This window comes from Syngnathoides biaculeatus, chromosome 15 (assembly GCF_019802595.1).
Source record: "Syngnathoides biaculeatus isolate LvHL_M chromosome 15, ASM1980259v1, whole genome shotgun sequence".
Lineage (NCBI taxonomy): Eukaryota > Metazoa > Chordata > Actinopteri > Syngnathiformes > Syngnathidae > Syngnathoides > Syngnathoides biaculeatus.
In genome coordinates this window covers 14,654,237-14,671,914 of record NC_084654.1, presented here as the reverse complement: position 1 = coordinate 14,671,914, position 17,678 = coordinate 14,654,237, and the positions used below count along the sequence as shown (strand labels likewise).

General features: G+C 42.3%; 2 protein-coding genes across 3 annotated transcripts; one reads left to right on the top strand and one right to left on the bottom strand.

Annotated features, from left to right (window-relative positions):
- Positions 1 to 1,584: 1,584 nt before the first annotated feature.
- Positions 1,585 to 6,777, top strand: yy1a (YY1 transcription factor a). 2 transcript variants are annotated; one of them, XM_061843906.1, is made up of 5 exons: positions 1,585 to 2,804; positions 4,485 to 4,569; positions 4,650 to 4,710; positions 5,312 to 5,470; positions 6,034 to 6,777. In XM_061843906.1, the coding sequence occupies exons 1-5, from the start codon at positions 2,306 to 2,308 to the stop codon at positions 6,214 to 6,216; spliced, it is 987 nt and encodes a 328-aa protein (XP_061699890.1). In that variant the 5' UTR covers positions 1,585 to 2,305; the 3' UTR covers positions 6,217 to 6,777. The 2 variants fall into 2 exon arrangements, with proteins under 2 accessions (XP_061699890.1, XP_061699889.1); XM_061843905.1 differs by having other exon boundaries at positions 1,590 to 2,804; positions 4,419 to 4,569.
- Positions 6,778 to 6,856: 79 nt separating this feature from the next.
- Positions 6,857 to 17,357, bottom strand: tpp1 (tripeptidyl peptidase I). The gene is made up of 13 exons (XM_061843904.1): positions 17,274 to 17,357; positions 16,262 to 16,336; positions 15,662 to 15,801; positions 14,390 to 14,540; positions 13,491 to 13,612; positions 13,210 to 13,394; positions 11,800 to 11,998; positions 11,515 to 11,703; positions 10,862 to 10,934; positions 10,662 to 10,782; positions 10,152 to 10,313; positions 8,876 to 9,001; positions 6,857 to 7,680 (listed from the first exon to the last, which is right to left on the bottom strand). Exons 1-13 carry the CDS (start codon positions 17,282 to 17,284, stop codon positions 7,543 to 7,545), a joined length of 1,692 nt encoding a protein of 563 aa, XP_061699888.1. The 5' UTR covers positions 17,285 to 17,357; the 3' UTR covers positions 6,857 to 7,542.
- Between the last annotated feature and the right edge of the window lie 321 nt (positions 17,358 to 17,678).

Genomic DNA, 17,678 nt, shown 5'->3' with positions numbered 1-17,678 from the left:
CCAGCACTCCCCCGTGACCCTCATGAGGATAGGCGGCAAATGAAAATGGATGGCAACACTAATTGGAGACTCTAAATTGCCCCTCGGTGAGATTGTGAGTGCGACTGTTTGTCTTATGTGCCCTGCGATTGGCTGGCAACCAGTTCAGGGGTGTACCCTGCCACCTGCCCGTCGGCAGCTAGGATAGGCTCCAGCACTCCCCCGTGACCCTCATGAGGATAGGCGGCAAATGAATGAAAATGGATGGCAACACTAATTGGAGACTCTAAATTGCCCCTCGGTGAGATTGTGAGTGCGACTGTTTGTCTCTATGTGCCCTGCGATTGGCTGGCAACCAGTTCAGGGGTGTACCCTGCCACCTGCCCATCGGCAGCTAGGATAGGCTCCAGCACTCCCCCGTGACCCTCATGAGGATAGGCGGCAAAAGAAAATGGATGGCAACACTAATTGGAGACTCTAAATTGCCCCTCGGTGAGATTGTGAGTGCGACTGTTTGTCTCTATGTGCCCTGCGATTGGCTGGCAACCAGTTCAGGGGTGTACCCTGCCACCTGCCCGTCGGCAGCTAGGATAGGCTCCAGCACTCCCCCGTGACCCTCATGAGATAGGCGGCAAAGGCGGCAAATGAAAATGGATGGCAACACTAATTGGAGACTCTAAATTGCCCCTCGGTGAGATTGTGAGTGCGACTGTTTGTCTCTATGTGCCCTGCGATTGGCTGGCAACCAGTTCAGGGGTGTACCCTGCCACCTGCCCGTCGGCAGCTAGGATAGGCTCCAGCACTCCCCCGTGACCCTCATGAGGATAGGCGGCAAAAGAAAATTGATGGCAACACTAATTGGAGACTCTAAATTGCCCCTTGATGAGATTGAACACATTTTGCAAAAAAAAAAAAAACCATAATCTAGCTACATATTTTACTCCCTACGCTGGGTATAAACAAGTGCTTCAGAAAAACTTTTTTACAAACAAATTTTAGATACTCTATGATAAATATCCATCCATCCATCCATTTTCTTAGCCACTTATCCTCACCAGTGTCAGGGGGAGTGCGGGAGCCTATCCCAGCTGTCAACGGGCAGGAGGCGGGGCACACCCTGAACTGGTTGCCAGGGCACATAGAGACAGACAACAGTCACACTCACAAAAACACTTAGGGGCAATTTGAGCGTCCAATTAGGGTCGCATGTTTTCGGGATGTGGGAGGAAATCGGAGTGCCCTGAAAAAAAACACACAGGTACGGGGAGAACATGCAAGGTCCACACAGGCGGGTCCGGGATTGAACCCGGGTCCTCAGAACTGTGAGGCCAACACTTTTAACAGCTGATCCACCGTGCCGCCCTATGACAAATATTTTAAAGTATACGAACCAAGTCTAGCAAGAACCAAACACTTGCCATGTTGCCTTGAATTATGAGTTTAATTTGTTCTGTGACCACATTCATGCCACAAAATACACATCTCAAATTAGCTTTTCCATTTAAATTAATTGGAGATGGAGTGTGGGGGCATATTAAAGTTTTTCTCCCCGGAAAAAAAAAAAGGACTCAAATATATGCCCATCAAACAGGTGCTTGAGCACCGCCTAAAGGCTATGTCCATCTGTGTCTGTGTGCCAGACATAATAAAAGAATGGAAATGAGGGAAAGACAAATAAGACATTTTTGACACGAAAATCAAACAGTAAAATGTAGACGTACAACAAATAAAAACAGATACATACATAAATCTTACAAACTGAAGTAAACAATAAGTAGGAGCGCGGTAGATGAGACGAAGGGTTCACGGTGTTTCTGGATTAAGTCGGAACAAATATTTACACACATACAGTATAAATATATCTACGTATTATACATTTGCTCTGTATTAAAAATACATACTTAGAAAAACACATTCTATGTGGTTCATGTTTTGAGTAAAAATACAAAAGAATTGACTCGGGAAAATAATAGAAATAAACCATCGTACACCACCCCAAACAAATAATGAAATACAAATGTGTATTGTAGTTTTCGGAGACGTACTCGTTCCACTTTATCTCATCTGGTAGAATTTGAGCAAAATTATATGAGAAGGGGAAAAAATTAACGTTCGTTATGTCTTCGTCGTCTACCGTTGCTTCGAGAAAGCCTTGAGCCAAATCACGCGAGAGTTGATAACCGGAGCGGAGTGTCGACGAGAGTACACGTTGTCGCTGAGTTGTCGGAGAGGGAGGAGGAAGAAGAGTACACAGAGGAGAGGCCAACCGTGGACTAAATAAAACATTGGAAGGTGGAGGGGGGATAAAAGAAGGGAATAACAAGTCATGGCTTCGGGGGACACCCTGTACATCGAGGCGGACGGCTCGGAAATGCCCGCCGAAATCGTGGAACTGCACGAAATCGAAGTGGAGACCATCGAAACAACAGTTGTCGGGGAAGACGACGAGCACCAGCCTATGATCGCCTTACAACCGCTTGACACGGACGACCCGCACTCGATTCTCCCGCACCAAGAAGTAATTCTGGTGCAGACCCGGGAGGAGGTGGTGGGCGAGGACGACTCTGAACTGCAGGCGGATGACGGTTTCCAGGACCAGATCCTCATTCCGGTGCCCGCCGTGGAGGAGGACTACATCGAACAGACTCTGGTCACCGTCGCTGGGAGAAGCTCGACGACGGGCCGAATGAAGAGAGTTGGAAGTGGCAAGAAATCGGGCAAAAAGAGCTACCTGAGCGGAGCCGACATGGGGAGAAAATGGGAACAGAAGCAAGTGCAGATCAAGACGTTGGAAGGGGAGTTCTCCGTGACGATGTGGGCTTCGGGTAAGTTTGGAGTGAATTCCTGCAATGGCTTTGTTCTCGGTGCGTGTGTGTGGTCGTTACTAGGCCTCCGTCGAGGCCTTGTCCTCCGACAAAAGTTGACGCCGGTTTGACGACTCGAAAAGGCCGCTCGGACGTGAATTGCGCTGTTTTTGTTTTTATGGGAAGCCATGTTTTCTGTGCCGATGGGCGCCGCCATATTTCCCCGCTCGAGAAAGTATGGCGGCCCGAAAAAATGGCGTTTATTTGGCCCACGAAGATGGCGGCGAGCGCAGCTAAATGCGCTCCGAGATCCGCTAGTAGGCCTCGATGGCGCACTTCACAACGCTGCGCGCGGTGCCTTCAAGTACCCTCGTTTTTTTTTTAAATCCTGACTCGTTATGGTATTGTCATTCAAAAAAAAAAAAAAAAAGAACTACAAGACACTTTTTTTATGACACGAATACATACGTTGAAACCAACAGTGTTTTTTGGTGTAAACTTAGAACACGTTTTCGGATAAATTAACACCGCGTTGCGCGCCATAATCTTCGGCAGTATGCTTTTTTTTAGAAGGGATCACAGTATTTAAATGTATGTAAATAGCAGTTTCGATCGTTTTCTCAAACGTAATCCCATCGTGATAAACGTTGAGCGGTTACGTATCTTGTTTGCGAAGGATCTAAAGGTTGTGTGTGTGTGTGTGTGTGTGTGTGTGTGTGTGTGTGTGTGTGTGTGTGTGTGTGTGTGTGTGTCAAATTTGAGGATGACCCTAAAATGGATTTTTACTTTTACAGGTGAACGGAATCTTTTTTTTTTCCTTTTGTTTTTGTTAAATCCCAAGTATACAGCGAATGTTTTGAGTAGTCTTTGCACAACTGTTGTCCAACAACCATCTGATGATGCGTTATTCACGAACAGGCCTTTGAGCCGTACATTAATCAAAAGGTTTGTTTAATCCCACGTGTGATTAGAGAGCAAAAAAAAAAAAAAAACTGGGTAAGGGAGCTATTTAGTCATTCATTCAAAAATTCGGTCAACTTTATGAGGTGCTGCTAATCCTGATAACTCATTGCATTTTTTTTTTATGAAGAGAAAGACGAATAAAGTAACATTTTATTTATATTTAAGTTTGGGGTAATTATTTTGCTGTCAAACCTCGGGGAGCTATTCATTTAGATTCTTGGAACTTGTTTAAATAGATGTAAATCTGAAAAGATGTTTCGTTACACGCTGAAAGGCAACAAAGTGGCACTGGTCCCAATACACTATTACTAACCTTGACACTTTTATATAAGTCCACGTTAGAGACTTACTCCGAAGGTCTAAATAGCCAAAATACAGGACCTTTTTAAACCTTTTGAGAAGATCAAATTAAGTTAACCTGTAAAGGTAATAGTGTATACTACCTTCATCCAGACAATTCCACCCAGAAACCCAATATCCACTAGGAAGTGGAAAATAAAAGGCTTACATATTATATAATATAGCTCCCACATATATAATCAATACCTATACAAAGTGATTTTTGTGCAGGTGTTCCCCCCCCCCCCTCCCATCTGAAGTACACAGCTGTTTTGTTATGTTATCGGGTCCATTTGTTTTTATCGGCATTTGAATTCCAACTGTGTGATTTAGATGACAAGAAGGACATTGACCATGAAGAGCAAATCACGGGTGAAAACTCTCCTCCTGACTATTCAGAGTACATGACGGGGAAGAAGCTGCCTCCAGGGGGCATCCCGGGCATCGACCTCTCAGACCCCAAACAGCTAGCGGAGTTCGCAAGGTCCGTATGTGCTCATTTAGAACACAGAGGGAATTACGCATGAGCTGTTCAAATATTCCGTTATTAATTTCCGTTTCCAGAATGAAGCCAAAGAAAGTGAAAGAAGACGACGCACCCAGGACGATAGCCTGTCCGCACAAAGTGAGTGATCTGCTGTTCATTTGTCGAGTCATTTTTCTCAAAACTATATAGAAAAGGTACACACTCGTACATCTGCAACAATAATAAATAACACTCCAGTGAAACTGAATGAAAACATTTTGGTTCCTCCAAAAAAAATCTCACTTTTAAACATGATCATTTGCCCAGCCTATCTGAAAAGCAGTACGTCTTTTGTGTAACTACAATCTTAAATTCGATTTCCACTGCTGGTCCAAGTGCCCATTTCAGATTTAATTCCTACATTCAATGTCTGTGGAAATTTGAAGTGACACATATCGGATAAGATTTCATTGAATGTAGAAACTGTCCACATGTAGAGATATCCAAATTGCAAGGAAGTAGTAACTCCACAAGTGTAAACACGGAAGTTAACAACAATAATACATGAATACTTGCATGAGTAAACTTTACGTCAGTCCACTGGCTGCAGTTGACATGCCTACAGTAATCTTATCATATTTAAAACAGAGCAACATGGTGACATAAGAACAAAGTATATCACAAACTGTTTGAATCTATCAGGTTACAAAAACCTGCACGGGTATCCCAACGCGTGTTGTCAAAATTGTTTGCTCTTCAGGGATGCTCCAAGATGTTCAGGGACAACTCTGCGATGAGGAAGCACCTGCACACCCACGGCCCACGCGTGCACGTCTGCGCCGAGTGCGGCAAAGCCTTCGTGGAGAGCTCCAAACTGAAAAGACATCAGCTCGTACACACAGGAGAGAAACCGTTCCAGGTGGGTCTCGTCGTTTGGAGAGTTTTTCCCCTCTGGCACTGATCTTAAACTGGGGGTGGGTCTGCGAGTCGAATTTATCAGAGTTTAAAATCACATCGCATATGAAAAGTGGTGCACCGATAAAGCAAACATCATGACTTCAGCTTACCTAGGAGGGTTGCTAAAAGCTCTGATTACAACATATCATCACATAAATCTGACTTCTCTTTTATGAATAATGGCCTATTATCACACGGGTAAATTATTTTTGTTTCAAGGGAGTACAGTAGTCCATTTTAGAAAGCAAAGAAATATTTTCCAGAATAAAAGGTGTAGTAGTTGCATTCAAAAAAACATTCTACTTTATTTACTATATTCTAGTAACAGTACACCTTTGTAAAAAAAAAAAAAAATCACTTTACAGTTTATTTAAAAAAAATACTGTGGCATTTGACGGTACTTGTGGTAGTTGTTTGACTTTTGTGATTATGAGAGGATCCTTTGTTAAATTGGTCTCAAAATATTTGAGAAGTCAGGCTTTTGTTAACTCTAATCCAAACATCTTTGGTCTTTCCCGTCTCCAGTGCACATTTGAGGGTTGCGGCAAGAGGTTCTCCTTGGACTTTAACTTGCGCACACACGTGCGCATCCACACAGGGGACCGCCCGTACGTGTGCCCCTTTGACGGCTGCAACAAAAAATTTGCCCAGTCCACCAACCTTAAATCTCACATCCTCACACACGCCAAAGCAAAGAACAATCAGTGAACGGACCCGCAGCGACACGAGCTTACACTGGACTGGAGGACACACGCCGCATCTCCTTGACAGACAATTGATGTTCCGTGTGGCCTGCTTGCTTGAGATAACAGATTGTTGCCCCTTTGTATAATTTTTCAACACAGACCTTTCTAACAAGACTTTTTTTGTACGCATGTGGGGATGGGAACACTGACGCCCGAGGCCTTCCAACTCTGGCGCGATTCGAATTGAACTCTACTTGGTTCTCTGCACCTGCAAACTTATTTATATCGGAACACAGTCGGCTGCAATATTTTACAATGAAAGTCAAACAATTGCAATGCTCCTCAGCTCGCAGTGACCCTTTTTTTTTCTACTCCTCCCGAGTGTGCATATTGTACACTGATTGACAGCACTGTGCTGATTTGAGAGGATCCCTGTTGTTTTTTTTTTCTCCCAGTTTTACTTTCATTTGTGTTTGAAAGATTGATTTATTTTCATTTTGTACAATGCAATATCAGTAATATTGTAGATAGCCATGTGACTATCCATAGAGATCACGGATTAAAATGTTTTTTTTTCCCAAAATGTTTTTTGCCCTTACATTGTCTTTCTTCGTTCCACCGTCATTTCATTGGCTTTCCAGCACAATTGAATCCAATTGCCAGCAAATACTGTTTATTAGTTACAGCAATTAACAAAAAATGACTGCACAGCAGCTCAGTTTCATTTGCATTTCCTTCAGCACAGCAAGCATTTGGCACAAACTAATTTGGAACATTCACAAAATCTTACTTACGACATCACAAAGAGCACTTGATTTTCAGTTTGGGATTGGCACTTAAAAAAAAACACATCTTTAAACATTATTTCAGTGCATTATCTTAACAGCCCACTTAAAATCCAGTCTTTACCGGATCAGACGACAGATTTTTAGTGTGCAAAAATGAAAAAGATTTTTGCATCCGTTATATGGTAAAAACAAGAGTGTGTCGGCTAGTTTGTATGTGTGCATAGTAACCTCTTAAGTGTTCACACACTGGGTCAGCTGCAAGGATGTGAAGATGGAACACAAAATCTGTGTGTGTATCATTCATTTTCCATTTTGATCAGAGGCCTAAAATTGAAGCTGAAAATGTTTTTGTGTTAGATTAAAAAAACAAACAAAAAAATAATTTCCAATTGGACATGGGAGGAACAAAGGATTTGCAGATTAGGTAAACTAACATACCCTTTCAAACCTCCCTGCAGACCTGAGTAAGTTAATGATACAACCTTAAAATAATTACTGAATAAAATCCCAGTTAAATATTTGGTACCTGTCCTAAAGAGCAGAGACTGACTTGATTTCCACTAGGCTAGGAGGGCAGTCAGTAGTGCGGGGTAGTTCGGAGTTCCCCACCCTGTCACCGGGTCCCACGATGGTGCAGCACAGAATCCCTGACCCTGGACCTGCTCATCAAAGCAGCCCAGGTGACACCCTTCAGTCACCTGGAAACACAACAGCACACAAGCCATTTTATATTTCATACAAGAAATTTATAATCTTATTCTACAAGCTAAACAGCTGAATTGTTGACATTCGCCATCAAATACTCCTCTGATCATAACATTTAAAAAAAAAAAAAAAAAAACAACCATTCACGCCCACAATCACACCGAGCGGCGATTTAGTCTTCAATTAATCCATGCTTCTGGGTTCTGGGAGGAAACCCACAAAGGCACAGGGAGAACATGCAATCTCCACAAAGGCAGGGCTGAGATTTGGACTCCCGGTCCTAAAATCTGTGAGGCAGATGTGGCTCCCAGCCTCTAATCCATAAATGAAGAATTTTAACCCGTTACCTCAAATGTATTACTTTGTGGACACCTTTGGAGCAAAAATCTAAATGCACAAACTGATACAATATTGTATACATATTTGCTACAATAGAGTATATGTGGGAAAAAAAGGGTTGTTTTGGGTTAATCCATCAAATAGACCTAAAACTGTGATTACATTTTTTATTATAATTTTCTGAATTTTAACCCTTTAAACACTATGTTATTTGAATGATTAAAAGGCATTTTCAGAAACTAAAGTTGAATTGGCAAATATTACAATAATTTTCTATAAAATCTTGTCTTGAATGTGTCAAAGATTAGCAATGAAATTGAGGCGATTGATTTATATCCATGATGAGCAAAAAAAAAAAAACTTTTGGTCTACTATGGGAAAATGCTTGAATCTGGTGGAAAACTAAAGATTTCAAATAGTAGCTTTTTGGGGAAACGAAATTATGACATTGTGAAATGCATGGTGTTATTCTGTAACAGACTAAAAAAGTGTCAGTCAGAGAATTTTGAGACACAAAGGTGTCCTAAAGGAGTGTTTGGAACTAAGCACATAAAGAAAATGCAATCCATCCGTCCATCCATTTTCTGAATTACTTTTACAGTGAAATCTATTTATTTGATAATCTTTGACATATGGTCTGGAATACTAATCACCAAACCATTAATCTTGCCTTACAATGTATTCGATGGGGAAAAAAATGGTGGCAGGGGAAGGTAAACCAAAATGAAATATAACAATTTCACCTTCACACCACTGCAGAAAATGTACATGAACAAACATGTTAACTTTCATGGATTAAAAAGATTTAAAAAGTGGAATAGAGCTGTGAGAATTGGAATAGTGACTGACATCAAAGAGGCCCTGTCCTTTGAGCTTGTAGAGGCGAGGGTTGAGGAAGCCGAGGACAGGAAGGCCCTTCGTTAGACGTTTATCATTGATTAGAGAAAGGATCCCTCCAACAACCGGGGTTGACGCCTGGAATGACAAAAAAATATTGAATACACTTGCGGGCAACAACTTTAACCTCACAATCTGTCAACTTGAAAAACAGTCGGAATGTTATTGATGTAGGACCCGGAAAAGGGCTGAGCTCACGAGGGTCCTGAAGGTGTTTGATAGGGTTGAGGTCTGGGGCTTTCAAATTCAAAGCTATGTGAACTACAACCATGCTAATGACTTTAAGATACATATTTTGCAGAAGTATTTGTTTGAGATTTGCCCAAGCTACTCTCTGGTTACTCGACACTATGAGGTCCAAATGAAGTCACATAATTAAAACAACTGTATACATACAAATGGGGACCAGTGTGCCAATAAAACATGCGGAATACATAAATGACTCCTCTCTACCTCAACTTTGGCCCCATATGATTGTGACGTATTTTCACAATCTGAAATCCCCTGCATGAATCAAGATTTTTTGTTCAGAACAAAAGGTATGTTACACAAATAAAGTTCATTCATTAGTTTCTTGTACCACTTATCCTCACGAGGGTCATGGTCGTGCTGGAGCCTAACCCAGCTGTCAACGGGCAGGAGGCGGGGTACGCCCTGAACTGGTCCGGAGCCAATCACAGGGCAAATACTGTATGAACAACCATTGGCACTCACATTCACACCTTGGGGCAATTTAGAGTGTCCAATTAATGTTGCATGTTTTTGGGATGTGGGAGGAAATCGAAGTTCCAGGAGAAAACGCACGCAGGCAAGGGGAGAACATGCAGACGCCGCACGGGCGAGGCCGAGCTTGAACCTGGGTCCTCACAAATGTGAAGCGGATGTGCTACCAGTGGTCTGCCGTCCAAGAATAAAGTTCTGCTTTTTAAATTCCTGCAGTCAAAATGACTTTCTTTTCTCATTAAAGTTTGGCTTTAATATAACATAACTTTATTTAGAGTTTAATTTTTTTTTTTTCCAAAAATATGCAAGATTTTAATCCCTATAACATTTAAAGGTATACGTGGTAGTGGTGGTTAATGGGCATTAGGATTATGTGCGTGTGTGTGTAGGAGGAGGAGGAGTCCTTAGAATTAGTTCTTTGGACCCCAAAATTTTGAGAATTTCTGCCGTACAGTAGTCATGATATAAAGAAAAAAAACAAAAACCGCAAGATGAACAACTTTACCGATGTTCCAGAAACCCAAGGCATGGGCACTCTATTGACGACCACCCAGTAATTATCCGACAGCGCCGCCATGTCCGGATATGCTCTCCCGCTGACGTTGAAGTACGACTTGGGAGGGAGGGTAGCCGCAACAGTCTTCAGGTATCCGGCCACGGCACTGGCCTGCGGGAACGAATGCACTACATTTATTTGGCCAGTTTGACTTGATGCTTGTTGTTGCGGTTGACTTTATATCTACTGCATTTTTCACACTATATGGCGCACTTAAAAGCTTTCAATTTTCTCAAAAGCCAACAGTGCGCCTTAAAACCCGGTGCGCCTTATATAGGGATCAATATTGAGCCTTTCGTGAAGCTCCATCTAATGGATGCATAACGTAACACCAGCCTCTACTGTAGCGTCTCTTCTATGCGCCTTATATAAGGAAAAAGTTTTAAAATATGACATTCATTGGAGGTGCGCCTTATAGAGCGGAAAATACGGTAAGATAAGTTTACAAAGTATTCTTACCTGGTAGTCAGGCATCTTAAAGACATTACTGAACCCCCCTCCACTGATGTAATCTGTTACTTCATAAGTCAATTTGAAAGGGTTCTTGAACGATGTTCCACCGACCGTGGTCACGTAAGGGCTGCAAACATGGTGTTTTTTGTTTTTAAATACATTTCATGAATGTTATTGAGTTTGGCTGCATGGTTCAGAGTTGTTACCTTGAGGCGGGAAAACTGGGCCTGAAGGAGTTTTGCTGTTTGCCCATGTGCCAACAGCCAGCACCACTGTCACCTGAATACAACACATCGGATTGAGTTCAAACCACTACTTGTCACCAAAAAAAAAAAAACTACTGTTCATGAATGTTAATACTGTACCAGATTTAAAAAAAAAACAAAAAAAAAAAAAACATTGCAGATCAGGGGAGTCCAAACGACAGCCAGAGTGGCATTTATGGGCCGCCATTCATTTTTAGCCAGCCCTTAACAAATTGTAGAAATAACATTTGACCTGGCCCGCAATATTATTGAAAAGAACAACAAAAGTGCTTGCGAACAGCGGCACAGAGAATGACTGATTAGGATGTCTGCTTCACAGTTCTAAGTACCAGGGTTAAAATCCTGCCCCGACTTTGTGGAGTTTGCATGTCGCATGTAGGTTTAATTGAAGTCTCTAAATCGTCCGTAGGTGTGAACGTGAGTGCAAGTGGTTTGTTGATATGTGCCCTGCAATTGGCCGGCAACCAGTTCAGGGTGTACCCTTCCTCCCGCCCGAAAATAGCTGGGATAGGCTCCAGCACTCCTGCAACCCCTGTGAGGATAAGCTGCTCAAGAAAAGGATAAATGGATGGATCGCATTTCTTGTTACTGACCAGAAGCAAAGAGTAGCGAGAGCCCCCTGACGCCGGCCTTCATAAACTCGGTGTTAATGCGCTGCATGTAGGCGGTGGACAGACTGTCCTCATCGTCGCCGTAGCTGATCGTGTGGACCCGAGGCAGGTCAGACATGTTGCTGACAAGGACCACCCACTGGAGGAACGGCTCCTGGGACTCGTGACGACCTGGAACACGACAGATGAGTGGATTGGTTGATGTATCGAAATGGTAAAATGAAACTGACAACTAAACGCGACTGTGCAAAGACTTAAATTACAGACCTGGATTAGTGAAGACCCACGTGGGGATGTTGGCCCCCGTGCTCATGATGTACTCCACGTCCAGACTTGCCTCTATACCGGCCTTTCCAGTGCCCTGCGTCCCTACAACTCGGTCCACCTTGGATAGGTGCTGGAAGCCGCCGCCAAAAAGGCTCATGAACTCCGCCAGGTCCGCAGGGCTGTAGTACTGCTCCAAGAACTACAACAGAAACAACTAGCTAACGGCCAAGAGTGCAATACCGTATAAACTCACCGAACACGTGAATATGTACCCCCAATTAATACAAGTATATTCAATAAAAAAGCTGCATCAAATATTCTTCCTTTGAAATGCTAACAATGCTCAGTTTTGATTGTCAGAGTGAACAGTGGTTGTTTTTTACATTTATATTTCATGATTATATTTCAAAAATAGAAATCACTTTCTATAGTTTTTATTTTTAACACGGCTCTAGTATTAAATCACTAATCGTAAAGCAGTACCAAATATTTCGGCAGGTGACTACATACACAAGGTGGGCCAAAAGTAGATGTCTTTTATTATTTTTTTTTTTTTTTTACAGGTACTGGGAAGAATGTCAAATACTTTGAGCGAAGAACAAAGTAACTGGATTCTAAAGCAGTATTAGTACTGTATTAGTATTAGGATAGCAGCACGGGTGCCAAAGAAAGAAAAGTATTTTTAAAACAAAGGAAGGATGCTACATAAAAAAAGCAGGTTTGGATGGCTGGATGGATGGATGGAAGGAATGAAGGAAGGAAAGAAGGGAGGGAGGAGGGAGGGAGGAAGAAAGAAACAAGGAGAGAAGGAAGGATCAAAGGAATAAAGGAAGGGAGGAGAGGAGAGGAGGGATGAAGGAAGGAAGGAGAGGAGGGATGGAGGAAGGAACAAAAAGGAAAGAAGGGAGAAAGGAAAGAAAGGAAGGAAGGAAGGAGAGGAGGGATGGAGGAAGGAACAAAAGGAAAGAAGGGAGAAAGTAAAGAAAGCAAGAAAAAAGAAGGAAGGAAGGAAGGAAAAGCAGGTCTGAGGTGGAGCAAAAGAGGTAACGATAGAACACAGAAACACCAGTTTAAGCGACAGAAGGAAGAAGGGATAATGGCAGTATGGGAACTAAGGAAGGAAAGACAGGAAGGACAGAAAAAGACATCAAGAAATAAAGGTCTGGTGGGAAGGTAGGCAGGAAAAAGGTCAGAAAGCAGGGAAAGCAGAAATAAAAGCAGGCAAAAAAGTGTTTTGACAATGATGCAAAAATGAAAATAAATTGAGGGGAGAAAAGGAAAGCAGTTACAAAGGATAAGATGCTAGGAAAAAACCTGTAAATGTAATAAAATGAAAAATGTCCCAAATGTATGTATGTCTCCTTTTGACCCACTATGCGTAGTGTTAGATTTTGATAGTGGGGGTCGCACCTGTGCTACAGCCTGGCTGTTGTTCTGAGCTGATCCCACATCAGTTGCAGTCATATTATAACGGGCTCTTAAAACGGCAGGAGTCACTCCCAAGTGAAACGATTCGCTACGCTGCAGCTCTTTTGAGTTGGATGAGGCTATACTGGGCTTTTGTCCTTTAGGAGGGAAGCGGTGAAGCCCTCCCACTGTTAAAAAAAAAAAAAAAAAAAGGATCAAAATCCAACTTCAACGACAAGATAGCACAGGTAGGTGGCCTTTTTAGACAAACAAATGAGCCTCACCAAAATCAAGGTGCTGTGCAACATCACTGGGAACAGAGTAAGGAGCAGAGGACCTCACGATGGACTGACCGTCTCGGACGTAACGATGGAACCTGCTGCCTGGGAGCAGAGTCTCTGCAACCCTTCACGCACAAGCCAAGAACACGTACATGTGTACCATTATGTAATTGGGCTAAAATTAAACTTGGAACCACAGACGTTGAACATTTAGGACGCTGGTCAACCTTTGTTTTTTTTTTTTTTTTTTTTTTTTTCAGAATTCAAAAGTTTTCCCATTCGAAATTTTGAACGGCCATTGGCCCCCATCCTAACACCTTTTGAAACTGTACAGACAGTGGCTTTAAAACAGGTGTCAAACTTGAGGCCCAGGGGGCAAATCTGGCCCGCCGCATGATTTTATGTGGCACACTGAGGCAAATAACATGTATCAACTTCCATGATTTTTGTTAAAATTTGTCACAAAATTTCAAATTGTCATGTTATAAATGATAACGTTGAACAACAATAGTTGGAAAACCCATTACCCTTGATTTCTGATTCCAAAACTAGTTCATAAATTTCATGTGTAAATATTATGAGTCAGTTCAAGATTTTTCATGGTTTCACAATCATAATGGCCCTCTGTGAGGGAAACCCTAAATAAAATGTGGCCCGTAACAAAAATGAGTTTGACACCCCTGCTTTAAAGTAATGTTTTTTTTTTTCTATTCCTCAACATCTTTTATGTGTAAAAAAATAAGTTAATCACGGGCCTGATTTCAACAACAGAAAGAGGAACTGAGCCAAAACTTTTTTTGTGTGTGTGTGTGTGTGTGTCTTGGGTGAACAGCACAGTTGACCGGGGTGCTGACCAAGAGGAACTGAGAAAGAATTGCTTAAAAGGATAAACTGGTACTTACTCTGCAGTCAAAGTGCACTGCAAGAAGTCCTGGGTGTGAACTGTCAAGCAGTTTGTGACACCATAACTCTGCAGCCAGCTGCGCACCACTTTTTGGGACGCGTCGGAGGGGTGCACAAGGGAAGCCACCTCCTCGAGTTGGAGGTATTTACCTGTGGAGAAATGAGTGCGTCAACATAGTGTGGCTAGTGGTTAAAACCCATCTGCCTCACATAAAGGAGGTCTCGGGTTGGAATCTCAACTTTGGCCTTCTTGTGTGGCGTTTGCATATCCTCCCTGTGCTTGTCTGGGTTTCCTCCAGGTACTCCCACTTTCCAAAAATATACATTGGATTTATTGAAGAGTCTAAATTGTCCGTATAGTGCATTCAGAAAGTAGTGCGAGCGCTTCGCTTTTTCCACATTTTGTTATGGTACGGCGTTATCCCAAAATTATTCATTTCAAATTTTTCGTCTTCAAAATTCTACTCACAGGACCCAATAATGGCAACATTATTTTTTGGGCATATGTATTCCAATTTTGAAAAATGAGAAATCACATGTACATGAGTGGTGGCACGGTGGAAAAACTGGTTGGAGCATTGGCCTCACAGTTCTGAGCACTGGGGTTTAAATCCCAGCCCCCACCAGTGTGGAGTTTGCATGTTCTCCTCGTGCCTGCGTGGGTATTCTTGGCTGGATGTACCCTGCTGGCAACTACCGTAATTTCCGGCCTGTAAGCCGTGACTTTTTTCACACGCTTTCAACCCCGCGGCTTATGCGGTGATGCGGCTAATTTGTGCATTTCTTCTAATGGACGCGGGGGGCCACTCGAGCGGAAAAGGTAAGTCCATATGTGCCGAGGAAGTGACTTTTACCGTATGTTTTCTTTAACCGTCCCTATTAATGGTGCACTAGCGTTAGCGCTGTGGTAGCATGTTGCTGCTGTGAGGTTTATAATCTGCTGCGCTCTGTAGGCCGGAAATTCTGGTACTCCAGAATGTACCCCGCCACTCACCCAAAGTCAGCTGGGATAGTACCCACTTAACCCGAAAACCCTAATGAGGATAAGGCCTCTTGAAAAAATGATACAAGAACTAACACGGAAGTACTCAATGAAAGAGGAGAATTGAAAGACCCAAGTGAGAGTCTTCTTATCTTAAAAACCGAAATCTGATTTTGAACTCTGCAATGAGGAAGTGAGCCGCAGTGTAAATACAGTTGGTCGCGGAACATAATACCGTTGGGATTTTATCAACGCAAGTATGCGAAAAATCTGAGCTTTGTTTTCCTACCATACTGTGGCGAGTCTGGGTCAGAAACCACTTTGAGTGTCTCCTCCAACACGTCAACGTTCTGCTGCACGAGCGCAAAGGTCAGCTCAAGCTTCTCGGTTGGTCGAAGTCGCCCAACACGAGTCCAGTCCTCGGGAACCCTGAATGGAACAAAAATGGAAAACAATCACCTCCTTTATTTGTGGAAAAAGTAGTTTGTTTTGTCCATAATTTAACAGCCCCTTCAACTTGACAGTGAACAGGAGCGTGATGAAAGATTCTACCAGAAGTCAAACAGGCAGGCGAAACTCCTGTGGGGTTGACAGCATTTTAAGCAGGGTGGTAAATGTCTCAAGATTTTATAGGGAAAGTTCCAGTGGTGGAAATTCACAGCTGATCAGCTGGTAAGGGCGGGCTGCTTAACATAAACCGAAGTATGATAAAGGTCATTTGTGACACTGCATATGTGTGTGTGTGTGTGTGTGTGTACATATATATATTTAATCAGAATATCCATAAGGAGTCAAAAACATGATAAAATGGCGAAGAGGAGTCCTAATGTCAAAATATGTTGGTTTGGACACAAAATGATGATTATGATGGAAAAAGGGAGTTACTTACAAGACATTTTGGTCAAATTCCAGGTATCCACTCCACACCAAAGGGCTGAATAACAAGGGGATGACCACAGCCAATCTGATGGGAGAGATGGAAAATATACTATAGTGTACATGGGTGCTTGTTATAGTCACATTTGCAGTGTACATGGGTGCTTGTTATAGTCACATTTGCAGCTTTATGGATTTAAACGATGCACAACGAACTAGTTTACAGAGTGAAGTAACTATGTTATTGCTTAATCACTGTCGTATTACCTTTTTTCATTTGATTACTTTAGATTTATGCCCTAGAAATGTTTTTTATCCAAATATTCAATGCAATTACGACTTTTCTACTACGTTACAGTAGTTTGATGACAGCTTATGTCAGACTATCTCAGTCATGCCTAATATACTTATTTTTTTTTTTTTTTTGCTTCACTTTAATGTCATGCACATTTCAACCTTCTTCCCAATTCACAACATAGTTTTTTTCAAGGCACTTTGTTTTTCATGCATATATTTGCTTCCAATAGTGTACGTTAGTGACAGCACATTTCGATTTACGTACAAAATGGTATTTCGTTGTTATACAAACGCCGAACTTCGCCGTAAACAGAGGTCATCGCTAAATTACAGCTGTACTGACTAACATTTTTTTTCAATTCGACTAATATCTTTTTTCATACAAATATTAATTGTAATTGCAACTTTATTCCAGTGTTAGGCATTGATTACTGACCAGAGACTGCGCCAAGGGAACCAAAACTACGTCGTAAACTGATTTATCGTGTAGTTAATGCAATAACATGGCATGTTCTCTCATAATCCTAACTCTACGTCAATCTTATTACGACAGTTAACTTGCTGAATTAGCTAGCCGCTAACAGCCAAACGAGGATGTAGGTCATGTTAAACGGTGCCAAAAAACACTTCAAAACAACGTGTAATATTATTATGACGTACGTCTCAGTCAACTCGAATATTTCCAATGAAAAGTGTGTGAACGAACTCGTAATAAAGCGTACACTTACGGCATGCACATTGTGTCCTCCACGGTGTGTCACTAAGACGACTGGGTTTTGGCTAGAGGACAAGCCGCTCAAGGGGTGCAATGATCACGTGAGGGACCTCACGTGACTAGCGACACACGATGACGACATAAAAAAAGTCCCACTGGTTCAATGTGTTCACCTACACGTTTGGGAAGATGGGGTGGGTCAAGTTTTTATGTTTTTCAGATAATTGGACACATCCAGTTTAACCATCAAACGGTACACCATGCATTTTTTTAGCCGCTTATCCTCACAAGGGTCACAAGAGTGCTCGGTTGGAAGCAGGGTACACCCTGAACGGGTTGCCAGCCAATCACAGGGCACAGAGAGACAAGCAGCCGGACTCACAATCACACCTCGGGACAATTTAGAGTATCCAATTAA

Excerpts from the sequence above, each read along its gene's own strand:
- tpp1 (XM_061843904.1), bottom strand. Across the intron at positions 10,935-11,514 it reads CTCGCTACTCTTTGCTTCTG|GTGACAGTGGTGCTGGCTGT; the intron begins GTCAGTAACAAG and ends TGTTGTATTCAG. Across the intron at positions 10,783-10,861 it reads CCCAGTTTTCCCGCCTCAAG|CCCTTACGTGACCACGGTCG; the intron begins GTAACAACTCTG and ends CCATGTTTGCAG.
- yy1a (XM_061843905.1), top strand. The coding sequence starts at position 2,306 with ATGGCTTCGGGGGACACCCTGTACATCGAGGCGGACGGCTCGGAAATG. Across the intron at positions 2,805-4,418 it reads CGTGACGATGTGGGCTTCGG|ATGACAAGAAGGACATTGAC; the intron begins GTAAGTTTGGAG and ends TGTGTGATTTAG. Across the intron at positions 4,711-5,311 it reads CGATAGCCTGTCCGCACAAA|GGATGCTCCAAGATGTTCAG; the intron begins GTGAGTGATCTG and ends TTTGCTCTTCAG.